At 47.0% G+C, this 17,814-nt stretch overlaps 1 protein-coding gene across 5 annotated transcripts; it reads right to left on the reverse strand.

The window, feature by feature from the left end:
- Positions 1–608: 608 nt before the first annotated feature.
- MORN3 (MORN repeat containing 3) lies at positions 609–15,994 on the reverse strand. 5 transcript variants are annotated; one of them, XM_033076014.1, is made up of 7 exons: positions 10,973–11,119; positions 9,331–9,506; positions 8,394–8,549; positions 7,495–7,652; positions 6,002–6,161; positions 3,208–3,392; positions 609–1,628 (listed from the first exon to the last, which is right to left on the reverse strand). In XM_033076014.1, the coding sequence occupies exons 3-7, from the start codon at positions 8,536–8,538 to the stop codon at positions 1,560–1,562; spliced, it is 717 nt and encodes a 238-aa protein (XP_032931905.1). In that variant the 5' UTR covers positions 8,539–8,549; positions 9,331–9,506; positions 10,973–11,119; the 3' UTR covers positions 609–1,559. The 5 variants fall into 5 exon arrangements, with proteins under 5 accessions (XP_032931905.1, XP_032931903.1, XP_032931904.1 ...); XM_033076012.1 differs by lacking the exons at positions 9,331–9,506; positions 10,973–11,119 and adding an exon at positions 15,901–15,994; XM_033076013.1 differs by lacking the exons at positions 9,331–9,506; positions 10,973–11,119 and adding an exon at positions 11,208–11,288.
- Positions 15,995–17,814: the final 1,820 nt, after the last annotated feature.

Genomic DNA, 17,814 nt, shown 5'->3' on the forward strand with positions numbered 1-17,814 from the left:
TCACCCATGGTGCCTTTGTATTCTGAAAACATAACTAGATAAAAAAACAAACTGCTGGGCTGTGTGTTTTTTTCAGCAGCAGTCATGGTTCACAAGCAGCAAGCAGCTTTCCACTTGGTGTTTTCACAAGTCCTGGCATAGAGGGCAAGCTGGATTTTCTCAGCTCTGCCATTACATTCAAATATATTCTATTCCTGATGTAAATCTGAGGGTGAGGATTGTAACTACAGACTCACAGGTGTTTGTTCATGGAAACATTGCTTTAGTGAAGGCAATAAGGAAGCAGCATTCCAAATCACAAAATCTTGGTAGTCAGCACAAAATGTATTTTCCTATTCTTCTCTAAACTTTACCACTTCTGTCTTAGGAAAACAGGCCCCTAAAATCCCCCACCAAAGGAAGAAAACCTGACATGGTATTCACACTAGAGCAACTGATTGGAAAGGTGTGGCCAGGTGTAAAAAATTTACTGTCTATAAAATTTACTGTCTGTAAATTTTGTACTTAGAAATTTCATGGTTCTGAATGGAAGTCCAGAAAATCAGTTTTCCAAGTTTATTTTGTAAAATTCCTTGCTGTTCTGGATAAGTAGCTGAATTTCTCTTTGATTTGTGGATCTTTTACAAAGTGACTGAGAAGTGTGGGGTTTTCTTGTTGTTTAAGACACAGAATTAGAAGCTAGTGGGACATGGTTATTTTTAGTTTTCTCAAGTTTAGGCTCTGAGCTAATGGCGCTGTTATTACAGCTAATTTTCTGACTATTTTCTGCACTTTAAGCCATGATAGCAAGTAAGTTTTTGTCATTTTCCACCTGTGGAAATGGAAATGAAAGTTACACCTTGGGTACCTTTGTCACTGTGTACCCAGGCAGTAACCAGACACAAACACGTGGATCTAAGCATTGAGTGCACTTAAATTTTTTTATCCCTTATTTATACTAACGGTGTTAGGCATTTACCTCAATCATTTTAAACATTGGTTATTGTGTATCACTTATTTGGGTATAAAATACTTTCATGAAATAAAATATACTCAATTGTTGTGGATTATTTGTTATCTAGAGGCCTAAAGTATACTTTAGTATACTTTAATTGAAGCATGTTCTGTTGTAACTTCAAAAGCCATTTTGGGTCACAGGTATGTATTGGGTTATGTTGGGGGGAGTAGGGGACACAATTTCTTGATTGTATTGTTCTATATGCTTTTAAAACACATACTAGAAACCCTCCTTCTCTAAAGGAGGCTTTGAACCAATAGGAGTGTGATTTCTTAGCAGGAGGAATAAGAGGAGCTGAGCAAAGAGTCACTCTGCTTGTCTTTGAGTGTTTTGGTGTTTGTCTTTTGGGTTTTTTCCCATCATTTTTTTTCCTTTCTTTTCCAAAATAATGGGAGGCTACTGAACAAAGCTACCTGCAGAAGGAACTTTACCTGAACAGCCTTGAGGGAAGGGTGAGGCAGACCACGACACGATAACCATGCTGTAGGTTTGAGACTCGAAGGAATAAATAACCCAGGATCATGTTCTTAAAACTTTTTTTTTCCCCTTCAACATCTGGTTATTAATTCTGGCTGTCATCAAACCTTGCCTGGGCCTCTGCTAAAACACCAGCTGGGTCATGAAGTCCAATCTGAATAAAAAGAATACAAATCAGTTATGCAGTGTAATTGAAGAAGCTTAAGGTTTTATAGATCTTGATTACTTGAGCATTATTGGAGAGGCTCCCACATATCAGGACTTCAGCTCATATTGCAGCCTTTCAATTATTGTTTTAGAAACAACTACACTCCCCTAATTTTATTAGTGTGAGTGACTTTAACAAAACACACTCTTGGGCAACAGTGGCTTTGATTTGTAATCTGGTGGGCCTCACCTATAGTTTAATAAAGGGGTGGTAGTGACAGAAGTTTATGAAAACCTGAGTTCAATTTTTCTCCTTTTATCTATTCATACTCTGAGATCAACAGATCTCTACCCACTAAAAGCACAATAACAGCAGTGAAAGCTGATGCTTTGTTTTTGCTTATAGAGCAGAAGTGATTTGGATCATCACTTGGTCTTCAGGGAGTTAAATAAACAGCCAGACTTGCACATCCTGCCTTAGTGTACCAGCAGTTCATCCCAGGCTGTTGGATTGTAGAGGCTCTTCTCAGTGACCTTTGACAAACCACATACAGTAAATATTTTTAGCTACAGAAGTGCTGCTCTTTTCACTCTTTTTGCAAAATAGATTGTTTTTCTCTGGTGGGTATTTGGGGTTTATTATTCTGCACTGCTGTGGGTGTGCCTGGTACTTACAGGATTAACTGTCTGGTCACAACTGTGCTCAAAGGGCCTTTGGCTATAGAAACCAGATTTGAAAATTCAGGGGCAGTGAAGATGTAAAAGCTGTGAGCTTTGCAAGGCTGCATGTGCCTGGTGTCACTTTGAACAGGCCTGTCCCTGGGCCAGAGGAAGGTGTGGCTTTACTGCCATGGGGCTGTGCTATTCCCTGTGTGACTGGAGCAGAGTGGTGAGCTGTGGTTATCCAGGCTGGTTCTGCTTGGCTCTAAGCGAGGGGGAGCTTCCCCAGCCCATCCTGCACTGACCCTTTTGTTTCACATCTGTGGTTTGCAGACCATGAGCATTCAAGCTGAGACTCTTAGGGCCAGCTCCCACTTGGAGTCACATCTGTTCACTGCTGATTCCCATTTCCTCTTCCTCCAAGGGCATGGAGCTGGGGACAGGCTCTCCTGTCCTCCAGGTCCTGCACCAAAGTGATGTGCAAGGAGCCAGTGGCTGCCAGGGTGGTGGCCCAGTGTGTCTTTGTGTCTCACAAAATCTTTGGGATTGGGATAGAGCCTGGCTCTTCCTCTGCAGTGTGTGTAAAGGGATCTGCTCAGCCTCAGCAGTTGGGCTTGGTGAAATCATTTGGTCTTGACGCAAATCCCACTATTGTCTCTGCCTCTATTGTCCCCATTTCCTTTGTGCTGCATCAGGTCTCTGAGCAGTTCTGGTGCATGAGAACTGCATTTTTTCAGATGTAGGCAATTGGGAGGCTCCAGCAGAGGCTGCATGAGCTGTTAGTCCCTATGGAGCCATTTAGGATGCTGCTGGCCAAAAGGCTGAGCACACACCCCATGGGGGAAATCTCCTGAGGAGTGAAATGCTACCTGGAGAGCTGACCCAAGCACTGATGAATGCAAACACCAAAATTTCCAAGCAATTACCTCTGGGAGTGGAGACTTAGTAGAGGCTGGAGCGTTGTCTCTGCCAAAGTCAACCAGAACTCCACACTTTGCTATATCTGCTACCCAGATGCCTTCTAACATCTGGCCCTTGCCTGGGTAGAAGTATTTCCCTGGGCCGTGCTTCTTGCCATCTTTCCAAGCTCCTTCGTACCGATTTCCATTTGCTGCAATTAAATACATGAACAGACCTTGAAATTTGCACCATTTTGTTAAGGGGTTACAAATGAAATCAGTCAATAGAGCAAATTATGTGTTTGTCTCCTCTTAGTAATTTCAAGGTGGCTGTGGCACTGTGTGTCATTTTGATTTTGCAGTGCTCCATTTGCTGTAGCACAGAGGGAGAAAATGCTGCAGAAGGAGCCCACGCTTGCTCACTTGGAACCTGCTCACTGTGCTCACCTGCTTTGTTCTCACAGTGATACTCATTTTTTGCTGACACAAGGAGCCAGTGTGCTCAGGGTAAGGGACTGGTCCCTGGGTCACTCTTCACAACATGAAAAATTACAAGACACAACTTTCAGATTTGTCACTGCAACAAATCACGAGGATCTCTGGCTTAAAGAGGTTTGCTTATCTGGGCAAGGAACAGAGCACTGATTGCTGTCCAGTCAAAATAATCTTGATTGCAAAGAATACTTTTAGTTAAGTTTTTCCTCAATGAATTACAGGGTGAGAATTGCTGCAAGAGTCTGAAGGGTTCAGGCAGTCAGTTACAGGCTGTTTTTCCAGCTGTACTGCTTCTCTTGGCATTTTTCTGCAAGTTGAGAGGCTTTTTTTGGGCTCTCTGCTGCTCTCCAGGAATCCACCCATCCATCACTAACAGGGAAAGCAGAGCTGCAAGGGGAAGAGAACAGCCTCATTCATGGATGCTGGTTGAGAAAGGACATGATACCCATGGTGATGCTGGGGCTGGGGTAGATCCAGACCACCCTGCTGTCACTAGGAGTGTCCTCTGCTCACCCTTTTCCCCATACACAGTGTCTCTAAGCCCAGACTCGTGGGGATTTCTGACCATGTTAGTGGAAATTCCTTTGAGTCTCAGCTGAACTCTGCCATTGTGCATCACAAGAAGTGACTAAAATACCAGGGCATCCCACACGGTGCTGCAGAGATAGCTGGGGCCAGCCAGGATACTGTAAGGGGAGAGGGGAAAACCAAAAATGCTTCTGGAGAATGTGACTGCTGGGCTGCTCAGGAAGGGTCTGGTTTACAGGCTGGAGCCGTGGTGGTGGTTATCTGCAACTTTGATCTGGTTTTGTGCTTATCTGAAACACCAAGCTGTTCTGCCCACAGGAGCAGCTTGGCTTCTACACTCCAGCCACCAACAAATGAGAAACCACCAAAATCACAGTCCTGGCTGCAAGGAGGGGGCAGTGAACACCCTGACTGCTCTGTGGTGCCTGGCTGCTCCCATCTGCTCTCCCCCCAGGGCACCTGAGGCTGTGTTGCTCACAGCCACGATCCCCGTGGATGTGAAGTGCTCTGGTACAAAGCTGTTGGGGAGTGGATGTAGCAGAGGCGGCAGATCAGCGCGGTGCTCTCAGCCAAGCTCACCCTCACCGGGCACGCTGCCACTACAAGCAATTTAATCTTGAGCTGCAGCTCATCGTGACCTCCACTGAAGAACTCCTTTTCTTTCACATGGCAAAGCTGCCGGCACGTGGGCGCACTTCCAGCAGCTGAGCTGAATGCATTAAGCTTGTGGGTATGAAATAATTGCTCCGGCTAATTTTAACCAAAAGGAATCCAGCTAACAATCAGTTGCAGGCTAGGCTGGAGGCAACTGGGCTCTGAAATGGTGCATCAGCCATGGCTCAGCCTGCAGGGGCTGTTAGTTTATAACTAACAGGGCCTTTGACAGCAGCACAGCAGATCAGTGCAGGATTCCCCCTGGAAGGAGGTGCTGATTTCATCCAGATGAGCCATCGGTGCAAAGCGACTTTACAGTCTGCAGAGAGAGCACAGTCATGCATGTGCTGTGCAGAAAAGGTCATGTTCATTCCTCCCAGCTGCTTTGCTTAGCTAATTATTAGCCTTGAGATCACTTTCAAGCAGAAAGAAAAAAAGATAGAATAGATGAATAATAATATGGAGATAATATTTCTTTCAGATGTTCTTGGAATGCCATGCCTGGTATTGCAGATTCTTGGGATTTCTTGGCTTTGGGGGAAAATGTGTTAGACTCCAAAGAAAATAAGGGGGAAAAAATTTAATTTCTGTATTTATGCTGAGATTGGCCCTAACATTCTCAATCCATGATGTGCTTGGTGTTATTTATGGAAAGGGATTGTGTACTAATGAAACCTCTGTGTTCACTCAACACGAGCCACTGTCGGAAGTAGACAGAGGGGATGGAGTGAACTCAAAAAGAAAACTATCTTGTTGTGGTTTTTTTTCCTGTGCTGGAAACTGAACTCTTCTTTGGTATGCAGAGCTAGAAAGCCTGTCTGGCAAAGTGCCTGGCTTGAAAAGAGAGATTTGCTCTTCTCTGACCCAACAGTATATTATCTCTAACCCGAACCATCCCAGTCATTTAAATGTAAATCACAGCAAAAGTAAGCTTTCATGCGTGTGGCCTTACGGGCTTGAGCTGTGCAGGGCCGGCCCTTGCTCAGCCTGTGCACCTCCCTCTCCAGCCCAGGAGAGGAGGAGGACAGGCGGCAGTCCTGCTGCAAGGCTGCAGGGTGGCACCCTCAAATGGGGATGGCGGAGACAGCTGGAGGGCAGTACCGAACAGCTCGGAGGGGACAGGCTGAGGGTGGGCAGCACTTACGGAGCCGCAGCACGCCCATCCCGTTGGGCTGATCCGAGAGCCACTGTCCCTCGTAGGTGGAGCCGTCCCTGTAGTGCATCTTTCCCCAGCCGCTCCGCACACCATTGCTCCACTCGCCATCGTAGTGCTCCCCGTTGGGGTAAAAGAACTGCCCCCGGCCCTGGACAGCAGCACAGAGACGGCTGGTTAGCAGTGCTCTGTTGAAAGGGGACAGTGTTCCATTTTGGGACATCACTTTGAGTTTATTACTCTTACACGTGGCTGCTGGCAGCCCAGCTCCGTGGCTGTTCTCATGCTGAAGGAAATGAGAAGTGGTAGTAGGGGATTTTCTTTTTGACAAACAGTTTTATTCCTCTGACAAAACCTTGGGTTTATATCTCAATGTGTTATTATTGGCATGATTGCTGCTAATATTTAGCTAAAAGCAGGTTTTACAAGTACATAAACCTGCCTGGGGATAGGCAGCATTAAAGGATGTGTCTCTCAACATGGGGATTTCATGTCTTTCAACCCTCTAGACATTTCCAGCTCAGTGTGTCCCAGGCTGGGCAGTTCCACTTGTTTGTTCTACATGTATGTTTGCCATTAAGAGAATCCAGAGGTACCCTCTAAGCCAGGTAGTGATACCAATAAGAAATATTTCCATATCACTAACACATTTTCCCATAGGAATAAAGTGTTCTTTTTTTTCTCTGAACAAATAATAAAACCAGTTCTGGAAACAACTGATTTTTCTGAGTATTAATTTTATTAAACTGTATGGATGTAAGAAAGAAACTTTTTTAGAAGAAAACTGTGATATTTGGATGTCATTATAAATCTTTCACCAAAGCTCAATTCTGGAAAATCTAACCTTAAAGAACAGGAAGGAAAGCTCCCCACAGGAGCCCTGGAACCACACACCCATTAAAAGCATTGGTGGAGATGAGTTTAATTTAAGAGCAGACACAAACACAAGGTTTCCATTGGCAGATCCAAAAACGTTCCTACAAGGATTTTGCACATTACATTGCAGTCACTTCTACCAGATGACTTTCTCATTATGTTCCTTTTAGGAAAAACAGTGATTTATGTGACAGGCTTAATTTCCAAAACAACTCAAGTTATTTGCCTGTTATGCTGTACAACTCCTAGGAGAAGGTGCATTTTCTAGCAGTGCTTATAATAAAGGTTCCTCTGACTTGTTCAAGGACAAGAGGAATGAAAGGGATGGGTGGGGAGGATTAAGAGACAGGATGTGAAACTTCCCATTGTGCTTGGCCGAGCTGCAGGTGAGTCTGAGCAGTAACCACTGCTCTGTAGCCTCGTAACCAGCAGATGCGTAGGGATGATTCCCTCTCCGGGAAGGAGATGGCACTCCCACAAAAATCTTGGATTTTTAGTCTTGACCACTCAATTCAGCCTCAGTATTGCAAAAGTTAGTATTTTAGGCAATCTTTTTGCACATATGCACCCATCTCTTGCCCGTGTTTTTGGCAGAAAATCTCACTTACACCTCTTCGGTCGTTCTCCCACCAGCCTGTGTACACCTTCTTGTACTCCTTGGTCACTGGGTCAAGGATGCTGTATGAGCCATAACCATCCCTCTTCCCAAACTTCCAGTCACCACTGTAAATAGCTCCAGTGCTTTTCCAAATCTGGGTGCCTTTACCTGTCCAACAAACAAGAGGAATGACAGGGAGACCATCATGGTTAGGAGAAGGGTGCACAGTGCTGCCCTTCCTGCTCCATCCCAGGCAGGGCAGCACTCCCTGCACAAAGTCAGCCTTAGGTCTGGGATTCAGTTTAGCTTCCCAAGTTGGAACCCTTGTTAATCTTGATCAGGGGCTTCCTGTGTGGCCTGTGCTGAATGCACTGAAATCTTTCCAAACCTCAGTTTACTGCTTGTAAACAAGTCTGTCCTGCTCTGGCTGCTCCTGGCTTGGACAGGGTCTCCTTCTCCTGCTCTGTCCCCTGCAGCCCCTGCCACATCTGGGGAACAAATTAAGATTCCTGGAGCCAAGTCAGGAGCTGAGAGAGCTCTGGGGACTGTGCAGCCAGGGCACATCCCAGTGCCTGGAGCTGACTTCAGTTTGCTGTATTTGGAAAGGATTTTTAAACATCTGTAATAGAGATATTTTGGGTAGTTGCCCCTGAGTGCATGCAAAAGCTCTTCAAGCTGCTTATTAGAAATGTTTCTGCATTTTTGCATTACATGTATCAAATATGTGTAATCAAATATATGTGTCAAATACATGTATCAAATATATGTGTGTGTGTACATATAGTCATACAAGAATGAATGCTCTTACAGGAGCATATAGAGCACATGGAACCATTGACCCTTCCTGCCCCTAAGAACCTTTGTAAGGACATCTAAGTTGCTATTTTTTCTCAAAATTATCTATCTTACCATGTTTCAAGTTGTTCAGCCATTCTCCAGTATACTGATCCCCATTTACAGCATAAACTGTGTGTCTTAATCCACATTTCTGGGCTTTCCTGTCCCATTCATAAAAGAGAGGGTCTCTGATCCTGGGGTACTTTATAACAGGCATATTGTTGGTATCTGGAGAATAAAACAAATTATTATCAGCACTACATTAGAAATTACTAAGGCAGGTACAGGCAGAACAGTATTTGTGAGCCATGCACAGAGATGCAACAAAAGGGAGGCAACTAAAGAGACTGAAGTACAAACCAGCACTATGTGAAAATGGGCTCACAGCAGAGCCCAGCCTGTTAGGAAATGTTAAATAAATCTCAGCAGGGTTTGTGGTGGGCATTGATCTCTGCACTGCCAGACATCTTGGGGAGTGCAGGGAAAGGCATCTCCTCCACACAGCTGATGGAATGGGTCAGGGAGTTGTGACCCATTATGACAGTCCAGTGTCCCTGAGGCCCACCTGGAGCTGGGACACTTCACACCCCAGCAGTAATGCAGCTCAGGCCTCTTTGCTGCTAAAAATATCAGCTGCCTTGTTAGAAGGAAAAAAACACAACTGTGGACTTGCCCAGGGCAGGCCAAGTGCTTGCAGCCCACCAAGCTGCCGAGGAGGTGATTCCTGAGGTGACTTCACAGGTGACATGGGTTTAAAGCAGGAACAACAGTGGGCATTGGAGACCTGGAGGGTCAGTGTGGGGGAAGAGGAGGGAAAAGATGTTTTGCCTTATAAATACAGAGGACAATGGTGGAGTGCAGCACAGTGGTGATTTCTGAGCACTGCCAATGGAACTGCTGCTGAGCACAGTGGGAATTCGGCACAGACTCGGAGGTGAGAGTGGTCTCCTATAAAGCACAAACAAAAGCCAAAAGGTGGCTGTAGAAACAAAAGCAAGTTTCTACAAACAACGTTAACATCCAGAGCTCGGCTGGAGCCCGGCGGGGTGGGATGCTCTCCGATTTTGTCTCCTGGGCTCCCCCTTCTGTCCTGATCAGCTGAACTGAGCCATTTCGAATGATTTTGCTGCATCTTTCCCTTCTCGACAGGATGCCGGAGAGCCCGGCAGGGGAGAAAACCTGGACCTTGGGAGGAGAGGGGAAAAGAAAAGTGCTTTAGGTCCTTGCTAGGAAATAAAAGCTAGAAATTCTAACTAAGAAAATACTGTTGGAGTTCAACACCGGTTTTGCATTTTCCAGCTGTGGGAAATGGTTATTCAACAGCTCTTTGGAAGGACAGCATTGCTAAATAAAATACTTCTGTGTCCAGAATGAGTCTTGGTTAGAGGACACGGAGGACAGGCTCTGTCCCTGATGGAGTCACAGCACACCCAATCCACAGAGGAGGTTTTCCCAGCAATGCAAGCACAGGATACACTCCAACTGCTGAGCTCCTCCCTCACTTTTGGGTGCTGCAGCTCCTGGAGAAGGGGATCTTGCCAATATTTGCCAAAGGCTGGGTTTTTTCAGGACACTGTCCACACTTTGTTGGCTTGAGCCTGTCCTGCCCTTGCTGGGGAAGCAGAAGAGCCGAGCTACAGCAACCTGTACCCGCTGTGACACTGGCCATGACCTCTGAGCAGCTCATGCCTGTGACACGTCTCTCCACTACCCCTGCCAGATGGGAGCATCGCTTTCACCACCACATCCCACCACTTCTTTAGCTCAAAGTTGAGGATTTCCAAACCCCAGGGAGGATTCCCAGCTGCGGGGGCAGCCCCATCTGCTCGCCCTGTCCTGCGAGGCACAGCCCGCGCAGAGTACTCGAGGTAATGCGGGCTGCCGGGAGCCGCCTTTATTTGCTGAATCCCCTTCGAAATTTACGTCAGCGATGCCAGGTTTGCGTAAGTGATAACGCAGCCGGTACTCGGCTCCCTGGATGTGTTTCAGCCGCCCACTAGCAGGGCGCGGGAGGCTGGCAGCGAGCGGCAGGCGGTGCGGAGCCGTGCTGCCTGCAGCTCTCGGGGTGCAGGGCGAGACGCTGCTGCTGCCGTGCTCTGCCGAGGTGCCTGGGGATGAGGCTCGCACAGACCCCCGCGACTTTTGTCGGGTCTCTGGTAAAATGCAGCTTTAGTCTCCACGGCCCTAGAGGAAGCCCATTTTTTTTTTGCCCCTGGCTCTTTGCGGAACTTCAGAGCAATGCGGTGTAGCTACTTTTCCCCGTCTCACATCCTAACTTAATGAAGAACAAGGAGGGAAGAGCAGCAGAGAAGCGGCTGCTGACTGTCCTTGGCAGAACCCTGCCTGGCACCGCGCACCCTGCCTGATTCTCCCCCGATCCCGAGGATGCCCCGGCTGAGCTCAGCCCTTGCCGTGAGCCAGCACCGCGGCACTGCCCTGCAGCGGGGTCCCTTTGCCAGCACCCACCGGCGGAGCGGAGTCACCCCCTCTCCTGCCGCCCCCAGAGCGCTGCCTGTCGCTGCTCCTCCCCAGCGGAGCCGGGCGGGAGGGCAGCGCTGCGAGCTGGCCGGGAAAGCCCCGAGCGTGGCCGCCGCTCTCCCCTCCGCTCTCCCGCCGCCCCCGAGGCCGAGGGCCGAACCGCGCACACCGACCTGTGCTGGTGGCGGCCGGGTGCTGCCATAGCAACTTCCAAACTCAGCGCTGAAAGCAGCGCCCCGGGCGGGCAGGGATGTGCAGGGATGGGGCTTCACACGCTGCTCCCCTCCCGAGCACGGGGGATGCAGCCGGAGCCACCCGGACTCACAGCGCTGTGCAGCTGCGTGCCCTGAGCTCGGGGTGTTCAGAATATAAAGTGCTAATAAAGCAATAAAGCAACGAGTGTTTCACCTCTGGCTGGTTTTTCATACGCCCGGCAGCAGAAGGCTGGAAATGAAAGCACTGATTACAGCACCGATGAGTAACAAATAAATCAGCCTTGCAAATGTCAGGAGAAATATGAGAGAGCCCCTGAAAATGCACATCAGCGGTCTTAAAGGAGAAATCTGAATAAACCTGACACTAATTCCCTCATCCATTACATTTCTCCCACAGCCATGGTGAGCAGGGATTGCCACTCTGGCCTTGTGGGTGTCTGTAATCATCTTCCCTAATGGGTAATTGACTGAGTACATTTCTGGTATCACACCAAAGCTCTCGTATGGCTCCCATGAGCCAAATGCATTTGATTCTCATCCTTTTACCACATTTTTTTGTGCACAGCTCTGCAGGCTGTATGGTAAAAATGTTGAGGCAGGTGGGAAATCTTGTGATGAAACAAAGCAGCTGCCTCTGTGAAGGTGAGATACAGCTCAGCCTTCCCTGTGGGTGTCCTTTGCCATCTTCAATATCTGTGGCATTGAACGAGGATTAAATGTTGTGTCCATGCTCGGATAGGACAGAGAATGGATTCATTCCAAGTGTCAGTGTGACTAAAGGCAAATATTCCATTTCCCATGGCATGGGAGACAATGCCACTGCCTGGGAAATCAGGTGCAGGAAAATGAAGTGGAGGGAAGGAAGAGGTGCTGCACAGACATGAGCTGGTGTGGAAATGACAGAGGGGCATCTGTACCAAGGGAAAATACACACACGAAATTTCTTGTGTTAGATCAGATGAACTGGGAATGCAGCTGCTAGCAAGCATTTCCAAGGATGCAGGAGATGCAGAACTTAAAAACTTCTTTAAAGCAGGAAAAAAATCAGAGAAAACCATGGAAGCTCACCAAGTTAGGAAATACTTATACTTGAGAAAATGTCTCCTGATATTAAAAATGAGATGAAGATATTCAGTAAGAATTTATTCCCAGTCACTCATGTTAATGTGTTCTGGCTTGGAGCAGAGCCTAAGAATTACTGAAGACAATCGTTCCTGTGTTTCACCATGGCCAGCTGAAGGGCTGGAGTGAGGACAGAGGTTTGGGAAGGAAATAAAGAAAACCACGAGGGAGGAGAAAAATTGCTTATTGCAGCCCAAAAATCTGCAGCCTGAAATTACAGCCAGAAATAGCCCTCTCTGGAAAAATATTAACTATTTTTATTATTTCAGCCCCTATATTGCACTGCACTTAACTGAGAGACTGGCAATTAAAATAATTTGCTAATTCAGATCATTTTACTTGTTTATTTTTAAAGGGTATGGGCTGTATGAGGTTTTTGAACTGCAGGTCCAAACTATGTCACACCTAACCACAGCTTCTGCTAACCAGAAGTTACATATTTGAACATTAATATACATTTGAAAACAATAAAAACTTACAGAGTGGGAAAATGTAAGCACATTCTCCTTACAAAAAAAGACAAAATTAGACCAGCTTGAGGAGAAGGTGGTGATATTTGAAGTTTCATCAGAAAGTTTCTTTTGACTCACTCAAATGAAATTTGACTTAGGAAATGTCATTCCATTTTGAGAGAAGGAACTCCAATAGTAAGTAGGAAGTAGGGATAATTTTTTTAAAGGGTGTCATATATAACTCAGCCAAAAAGTGAGATATAAACTCAAACTGACCCAGGAATGTCCTAATCAGACTCTTCCTCTCCCAAGGGCAGTTGTTTCCAGGCAAAACACTGAACATATGGAAAGCAGGGTCAAAACCTCAAGTTTCAATGTGCTAGGAGGAGAATTTGGGTTTTCCTTGATACAGTTCCCCTTGTTGAACCCTTGCCAGCCAAAATTCGGCCCCAAATACCCTTCCTGGCTGTTTTGTTTCTTGTTCTTGTTTCACTCTGACGGGCATTGCCCACTGACACCAAGGAACAAGAGCAAAACCTTCACCAGGCACTGCCAGGGCTTCAGCTCTGCCACTGTTTCTGCTGTTGCTGTTTTGTTTTCTGGCACTTGATTAAACTTTACATTTATTAAGACTGAAAGGAAGCTTTTAAATTGTCCATGTAAATTATGCTGTAATTCAGCCCATTATTCTGCCAACAGAGGTCATTGCAATGAACTCCAGTTCCAGGCTGGACACTGAAGACAAACCAAGCACTGGGAGTTTGTGCAAGGAAACACTCCCAGAAACATCTTTCTGCAGCAAGGTCCTGTGACACATGATGCACTTTCAATTTTTTCACTTTTAAGTGCAGGATTTTAAAAATTTTTAGGCTTTTTGGGGTTTTTTAAAATTAAATATAGACCAAGACTCTCAGTATTCTACATCTGAAACCAATCATTTTTGCACTGAAAGGAGACAGCTGCTTCAAGCTGAGCTTGCTTTCACTAAGCTTGGGGAATCACCCAAGTGAGATGTCCAAACCAACTGAAAAGTGTCAGAACCAATAAATTAAATTTATTCTGGGAACTTCGTAGAATAAATAGAGAAAAAGCATTTAGGGAAACATATGTTGGAATTCTTTAAAGGTGAAGAGTGTGACAACAACATACTGTTGAAGTGGGATGCTCAGATGTGTGTTTTATTGGTGCTATACTCAAAAGAAAAGCCAGGGAAGAGGTGGGAGGGTCTTGGACTCCGACCAAGCTGTGTTGGTGAGCTGAAGGAGCATCCCCACCACTCTGCTCTGAAGAATTGTCATTAGCAGGATTTAGGAGGGATTGAAGTGAAAGCTTTGAGGTGTAAACTTCACCTGGTTGCCTCTGGCTTAAGAAGCAGCCTTGTGGGAAAGCACTTAAAATTCTTCCCCCCTTTTTGCTGGGAGCAGTTCTCTCAAGATAAAAACCATGTTGGTTTTACATCAAAACAGCCTAAAGTTAAACCCCTGGGTTATCTGGAATGTTCAGGCACTTAGATAATCATGCAAACTGAAAGGTTTAAATCCTGGAAGCTGACACCAGATACCCTCTCCCCATGAGTTCCTGCAGATTTACAGCTCATGGTCTCTGCTTAACTATCTGCAACAAGGTAGAGGTTTAAAGGCAAAGTTACGATGTTAATTCCCGAAGCCACCCAAAGCTGAGAATTATTTCCTGACCATGGAGTGCTTTGCAAGACTCTTAATATCATTGGAGGCAGATAAATTTGGCCACACTTGAGATAATGCTTCACTTCAAGTCCTTAATTTATTCCTTAATTGAGGGATAAATCCAGATGAGTACAAGATGAATCAGCAGTATCAATCTCCTGCTGAAAAATGTGCCAAGTATTTTATTTATCACGGCTTATTGTCGCCTGATGTTAGAACAGGGACTCATCTACATTTATATTTTGTCCTTTCATTTTGCTGTGCTGGAAAGAATCTGTATTTCTAGGACAGGGGAAAAGCATCAAAGGAAACAGCCTCAATTATCTTAAGAGGAAAGAATGAATGGAATTTGCATTCAGGAATAGTCTGGAGGGTGAAGGAAAGGAGCTCACATGTGACTGTACATATATATAACTGTGTGTACTCAAACAAAATCTAACACCCAGAGAACAGTCACGATTTTGCTGTGATCCCTAACTTGATTTATTAACTCAATTTCTTAGATATGTTTTCTGGCAGTGAAAGGTTGGTGAGTTGGGGATTAATTAAGGTAAAGGCAAACCAGAGATTTCACATTTGCAGATTTGCTGCGCAATGGCCTTAGGTGATCTCTGGCAGCAGAAAACAGCCATTAAAACTTGCAAGATACCTTGGAAAATGATCATAAAATATTGAAATTCAGAGGAAAATCATCATTCCTCAAGTGTTGTCACAAGGGAAAGACAGAGCCCTGCTCCCCATCCAGGGCTGAGTGGATCACTGTTATCTCAGCTTGCTTTGGTTTTATTCACAAAGATGTGATTGAAATAATGAGATTATACAAACAGCTAGAGCCTCCCAGGAGGTGGAGAGAGCTTACAGGTAATTCTGAGGTGTTTTGTAAAGGTGCAAGGTTAAATAATGCAGAACCATCTGTAAGGCCAGCCTGCTACACTCACATTGTGCTTAACTAAATGTTTGAAAGAAAATGCAGATCTCTTGAATGAATATTAATTAGCACGACTTAGTTTAAAAGTTGAAAGAAATGTTTTGAGATAATCATTATGCACAGCCACAACATGTGTAAGAAATGTTCCTTGTCAAGAGATGTAGGGGGAGGCAGGAAAGTTTGGGATAAATGTCTGGTGATCCCTTGGTGTTCTGGGAGAGCTCTGGGGCCGGCACAGCCGGCTCTGAGTGGGAAATGCACAACATTTCCTGCCTTTGTGTGTGAAACACCAACCACAGCCCTAACTAAATGTCATCAGCCTGCAGAATCACAGCTCAGGACAAATGTTTGTGTCTGATAAATCAGAGTTTCCTTCTGCTCTTTTGAGGCTTATAGATCAGCAGTGAAAGGAATACTTTTAAGGGCTATTGACAATTTATGATGTCTTCTAGAAGCACCTTTTCCTGAATGTTAGGACTGGCACAAGCACTCCTACAAATGTTGAAGTGTTTTTACTTTCTGGATTCCCCCAGATCTGCAGGAGGTGTCAGCACCCCAACCTCAACAGCAAGGGGTAAGATGCAGCCACATCTTAGGGGAGTCTCTGTGATAAACTGAGCTGACAGAGAACTCCAAAGGTGGAGGGAATGTTTTCATGTGGGAAGGAAAAATAACTTTGCTGCCAGGCAGTATTCCAACCTTTTGGCAAACTGGAAAATGTCAGCACGTATCCAGCGCAGAACTAACTCTGATCCTTTCTCTTCCAAAGTCTGTAATCCAAAATCCAGGCCTCCTGTAACACAAAGTCCTGTTACATAGGATTGTGGGCAAAAGCTAGAATCCAGGAAAAATTAAATACAGATGTAACTAAATCCCGTGACATTTCTATTACGTTGATTTGTATATTACTCTACTTCAGGATTACCAAGACCTGGTACAACACATGTGTTTGATCTCTGGACAGTCATGGCCTCACTGGAGAAGCAGCAGGGACAATGCAACATCCCTGGGGTTGGTGGTTCTTAAACCAGAAATCCCAAACACCACAAGTTCTGAGTGGGTTTCTCTGGAAACTGAATGCAGAAGGTCATCAACGGCATTTCAAGGGTCCACCCACAAATGTATGAAAAAACCATGCAAAAAGGCAAACAGTGTGAATATATACCTAGAGAAGGACCAGGGGCAACAAGGACACTGAGGAGCGTTGCTACACCCAACGTGTTTGGTTGTTTGCGTCAAATTCAGAGAAAAGGGATCCTACATACACTTCCCATGAAAAAACAGCATTGCATTTGTGTTTTTACTTTGGCTTCACTTCTCCCCTCACCCTCATCCCTTTTTTTAAAAATTGCTTCCTTCCCCTTTCCTTTTTCTTCTTCTTTGCCCATTTCTTCCCTTTCACAAGAAAACCACAGGATGTGGTGCCAACATTTACAGCTCCTCATACCCTGCCCCAGAACATCAGACCCTGCTCAAAACTGGCCAGTCCAGCTGCTGAGGGGGTAACTATTGTAAAGACATCAGGAAATCTCTTGTCATCTTCTCTGATATCAAGGAGCTGTGGCCAAGGTCCAGGCAGCTGCAGGGCTGAGCTCCCTCAGATTCAGCCACCAGGTTTCTCTGAGGGGGCTGGCCCTGTGCAGTGGAGGGTTTGATCTCCACTCTCAGCCCCTCGTGTGATGAAGGGCAGAAGATGCTTCCATGTCACACCACGGAGCACTTCAGGTACTGCCTTAACACAGGGGGCTCAGGAGAGGCTGCAGGGCCTGCAGGAGGTGAGCAGGGCAGGGCGAGTGACAGCAGCTGAGGGGACAACCCCATCTGAGGGGCAGTGGCCTGAGGAGAGCACGGGCCTGACGGGGGCTGCGCCTGAGGGGGATCATCACAGAGGGGAGGCCGGGCCTGAGGGGATCCCGGGCCTGAGGGGATCCCATACATGAGGGGATCCCACACTTGAGGGGAGCTCACATCTGAGGGGATCCCGGGCCTGAGGGGATCCCATACATGAGGGGAGCCCACACCTGAGGGGATCCCACACCTGAGGGGAACCCCCCAACTGAGGGGCACCGGCCTGAGGAGAGCACAGGCCTGACAGGGGCTGCGCCTGAGGGGGATCAACACGGGAGGGGAGCCCGGGCCTGAGGGGATCCCATACCTGAGGGGAACCCCCCAACTGAGGGGTACTGGCCTGAGGAGAGCACACGCCTGAGGGGATCCCGGGCCTGAGGGGAACCCCCCAACTGAGGGGCACTGGCCTGAGGAGAGTACAGGCCTGTGGGGATCCCGGGTCTGAGGGGATCTCGGGCCTCAGGGGAGCTCACACCTGAGGAGATCCCACATCTGAGGGGATCCCGGGCCTCAGGGGAGCTCACACCTGAGGGGACCCCGCACCTGAGGGGATCTCCGGCCCAAGGGGAGCGCAGACAGCAGCGTTCCCTCACCTCCTCACCTGCCGGGTCCCTCCCCTGAGGCGGGCGGTGTTGGGGGGGAGCGGGGGGGGCGGGGCTGCGGGTGGCGCGTGCCGCCGCGGGGCCGCGCCCATGACCGCGCGCGATGACGTCAGCGGCGCACGCGGCGCGCGGGCCCGGGGGGTGCGGGCGGCGGGCGCGCGCG

The sequence above is a fragment of the Catharus ustulatus genome, chromosome 18, assembly GCF_009819885.2.
Source record: "Catharus ustulatus isolate bCatUst1 chromosome 18, bCatUst1.pri.v2, whole genome shotgun sequence".
Classification (NCBI taxonomy): domain Eukaryota; kingdom Metazoa; phylum Chordata; class Aves; order Passeriformes; family Turdidae; genus Catharus; species Catharus ustulatus.